General features: G+C 30.7%; 1 protein-coding gene across 1 annotated transcript in view; it reads left to right on the top strand.

Moving 5' to 3' along the window:
* Nucleotides 1-355: 355 nt before the first annotated feature.
* LOC145946774 (tubulin gamma-2 chain-like) overlaps nucleotides 356-4,027 on the top strand; it is an 11,345-nt gene continuing 7,673 nt past the window's right edge. The window contains exon 1 of the mRNA XM_083056528.1: nucleotides 356-595. Coding sequence (XP_082912654.1) covers nucleotides 577-595 — 19 coding nt within the window. The 5' untranslated portion in view covers nucleotides 356-576. The remainder of the gene's footprint in view (nucleotides 596-4,027) is intronic.

Here is a 4,027-nt window from a genome sequence, read left to right as displayed (position 1 = left end):
GTTCCTATCAAGTAATGGCGAAGAAAAAGATGTATCACGGCAATATAAAAGAAAAAAACTAATTTCGAAAACGCGAAAAAAATATCCAGAGAAGTTACGGGATCCGCCGCGTATTTCACCGCGTGCTCCACCGCATGTTTTACCCCGTGTTTCACCGCGTGTTCCATCGGATGTATCACCACGTGTTTCACCGCGTGTTCCACCGCCTGTTCCACCGCGTGATCCGCCGCGTGTTCCACCGGATATTTCATCACGTGTTCCACCAGATGCTTCACCACGTTTTGCACCGCCTGTTTCACCGTCTGTTCCATTGCGTGTTCCACCGCTTTCTACGCCGCGTATTTTACGACCACGTATTCCATCACGTCTGTTCCTATCAAGTAATGGCGAAGAAAAAGATGTATCATGGCAATATAAACTAATTTCGAAAACGCGAAAAAAATGTCCAGAGAAGTTACCGGCTTCTGAAGATGAAGAGTCAGAAGATTCATATTATAATAACAAGTTATATAAAACCAATGAAGCAAATGATGATGAAATGATTGTCATTAGACATATCATCACCATAGAACAAGAATGTGTAAAAAAAAAAAAGGTAAACGAGAGAAGTCTTTTAAATGAAAGAAAAGTCTATTTTAATAAATATTTAAGAACATTCAGTAACCATAATAATAGTCAAGAAGACTTTTCTTCATGTGAGGAAAATTCAAAAATTCCAGTATTGCAAAATGGAAATGTTTTAAGATCACAAATATTTATAATAAACGGGCAACAAGTAACGTTAATTAATACTTGTGCATTTGATGCTATTATGCAATCATTATTAATAGCATATCGCGACTCCGATCGTTATAAAAATTATATAGATTGCACTCCAAATAAGATTTTAAATTTTATAAAATTGATGTCTGCTGTTGGTACAACACAAGATCTTTATAAAGAAAGAGCTATAATATTGAGCGCTTTATTTCCGATAAGAAACGGAATAATTAATTGTGTTACTAATGTCACTCAACTAGTTAAACAGTTATTGCCAAATACAATATCATATAAGATATTGCAACAATGTTTAGTTTGCGATTGGAAGGATCAAAGAGAAGTCACAGTACTTGAAATTAATATCGCATTATTGTTCAAATATGGTATAATAAATTTACAAGAAGCTATCACTGAAGCAATCATACCTATAATACAAAAATGCAGTCAATGTGGTAATGAAAATATCCGTACAACTTTTAGAACAGGCGCGCATCTCTTTATAGATATTGAATTGTTACAATGGTCTAACTACGCATATATGAATAATTATCCTGTTCGGCCTAAAACAATCATTCTTTCCGAAATTCCATTAAATATCACTTTTTTGAATTCCAATTATAAATTAATTTCAGCCATTGAATATGTCGATAAGCTTAATAATAATGACATCGACGCGTTTAGCAGTAATGAAACAGGACACTACGTCGCTTATTGCCATCGAAAAACAGGAAATTGGGAAAGGTATGATGACTTAAAAAAATGTATAAATAATTGCACAACTATATCTGATAAAGTGTTTGTGCGACAAAGAAAAATATCATTATTGGTTTTTATTAAGCAAGAGTAATAATATTTGGCTAATTCTTATAAATCAGTCATACTATGACTATAATCAAGATTGGACTATTTATAAGAATTTATACGTAGATTATACACCACATATTCGATTTTAGATTTTATAAAATTGTTGGGTACATATCCAATGGTACACATCACAAAAACTTTATAAGAGCATTAATATATGTATATTGTATATTGTATATTTGAATCAATAAAGGTATATTGGAATCAATAAAACTATGTATATTGTATATTTGAATCAATAAAGGGAATAATATTGACTGTTCATGTAATATCAGTAAATTGACACTTATTCGCGACTACAGCCGTACATGGGAAACGCGTCTTAGTTAGGTAGGATATTTACCAGGAAGAATAAGAACCTAAAATTTAACGACGATCTATCGTACATACGTACGATTGTTGCTGATGCTACTTCCGGTGGTTGCAGAGTCTGGAATCCTCTGATGGAGAGCTGCAAGTTTGCATGGGCCACTGGAGGGTATTGTGCTGTCGCCTTCAACATCCTACATAATAAATTAATATCTACAGCTTTTCAACAAATCAGATTTAATTTCATACAATGTAGCACAGCTAACGCAAAAGGTACGTATAACAAATAAATATATAATTTACATGTTTTTTGAAAATTTAATTTAGATTGATATATTAATCTTTGCTGAAGATGTGTTATATATTAGTATATTATTGGTTACTATTATTTAATTAATTAAATATAAACAGCATATAGTAAATTATTATAAATAATTTTAGATTTAATCAAAGATCGGATTTTATTGCATTGAATTATTGCATAAAAAATGGTGTTAACAAGTTTATATGCTTTATATAGAAGGTAACCGTTTTTCGATAATCAATTATTACATTAAAGCCATGCATGCAAATATAAAATTCAAGTTTATAGTCACATAATTGTGAGATAATTGCTAAAATAAATGTAGAAAAGTTTAAATAATTGATTTTCTGATTTTTTTCAATTATTTTTATATATTTTTCTTATAAAAATCTCTATCAATATTTTCTTATTTTATTATATACTAGCTTTTCGCTCCGCGCTTCGCGCGGGGCACAAAGCCTGTGGATGTATAATCTATCACGCTAATCGATAATAATTATATCCCTTTGATCGCGAACTACTACATTTGTGGATCGATTTTCGTAAAAACAGGTACCAAAATGTTTCTAATGTTACACGGATGGATGTTACGTGGTTTTGTTTTCTTTTCTTATTTCTTTTTGAATTTAATTCTAAACAGAATTTTCCTCATTTTCCGCTCTATGGGTATACGTGCATATGTATATGTATACTTGTATGTGTGTGCATACGTGTGTATGTGTATGTATACGTGTGCATGAGATGTGTATGTATGCGTATGGGTGTGTATGGATGCACGTGTGTGTATGCATGGGTGGGTGCGTGGGCAAGGACGTAAAATTAAAAAAAAACCTCACAGCAGCCACCCCCGAAAAATTTGGAACACTTTGGTACCAATTTCGAGAAAATCGGTCCATAAATGTGGAAGTAGTTCGCGGTCAGACAGACAGACGGACGGAACTTATATATATAGATTTGTATAAATATTTATATATAGTATATTTTAATCTCATTTTATATGCATGGTAATTATATATGGGTGCGTATATAATATATATATAAAATAATCTATATATAAAATTGTTGAATTAATTTTGTTTTAGATGAATAAATATTCTAATTTGCATAAATAATAAAAAAAAAGTGCGAGTGACGGGAATTGAACCCCACTCGTAGTACGTACACTTAAGTCCGTGGTTATCACGTTACTGATTGTGAGTCGGATTCGATTCCCGTCACTCGCATTTTTTTTTATTATTTATCCAAATTAGAATATTTATTCATGTAAAACAAATTTAATTCAACAATTTTTTAATTTGCACTTTCAATAAAGCGTTTTATTATTTGTTTCATTTTGTATTAAATATAATGTATAAAATCAGATTATAAGTTGAATAAATTATATCCAGTTTTTTGAGTACATTAATAAAATTGAGTTTTGAAAGTGTATATTAAAAAAAATTGTTGAATTAATTTTGTTTTAGATGAATAAATATTCTAATTTGCATAAATAATAAAAAAAAAGTGCGAGTGACGGGAATTGAACCCCACTCGTAGTACGTACACTTAAGTCCGTGGTTATCACGTTACTGATTGTGAGTCGGGTTCGATTCCCGTCACTCGCACTTTTTTTTTTATTATTTATGCAAATTAGAATATTTATTCATGTAAAACAAAATTAATTCAACAATTTTTTTTAATATACACTTTCAAAACTCAATTTTATTAATGTACTCAAAAAACTGGATATAATTTTTATTCAACTTATAATCTGATTTTACACATTAGTACTCTGCGTTGATACCACTGCTT

The sequence above is a fragment of the Prenolepis imparis genome, unplaced genomic scaffold (assembly GCF_030444845.1).
Source record: "Prenolepis imparis isolate NDT839.2.m4 unplaced genomic scaffold, iyPreImpa1.0 SCAF_21, whole genome shotgun sequence".
NCBI lineage: Eukaryota > Metazoa > Arthropoda > Insecta > Hymenoptera > Formicidae > Prenolepis > Prenolepis imparis.
This window is presented reverse-complemented; position numbering and strand designations above follow the sequence as displayed.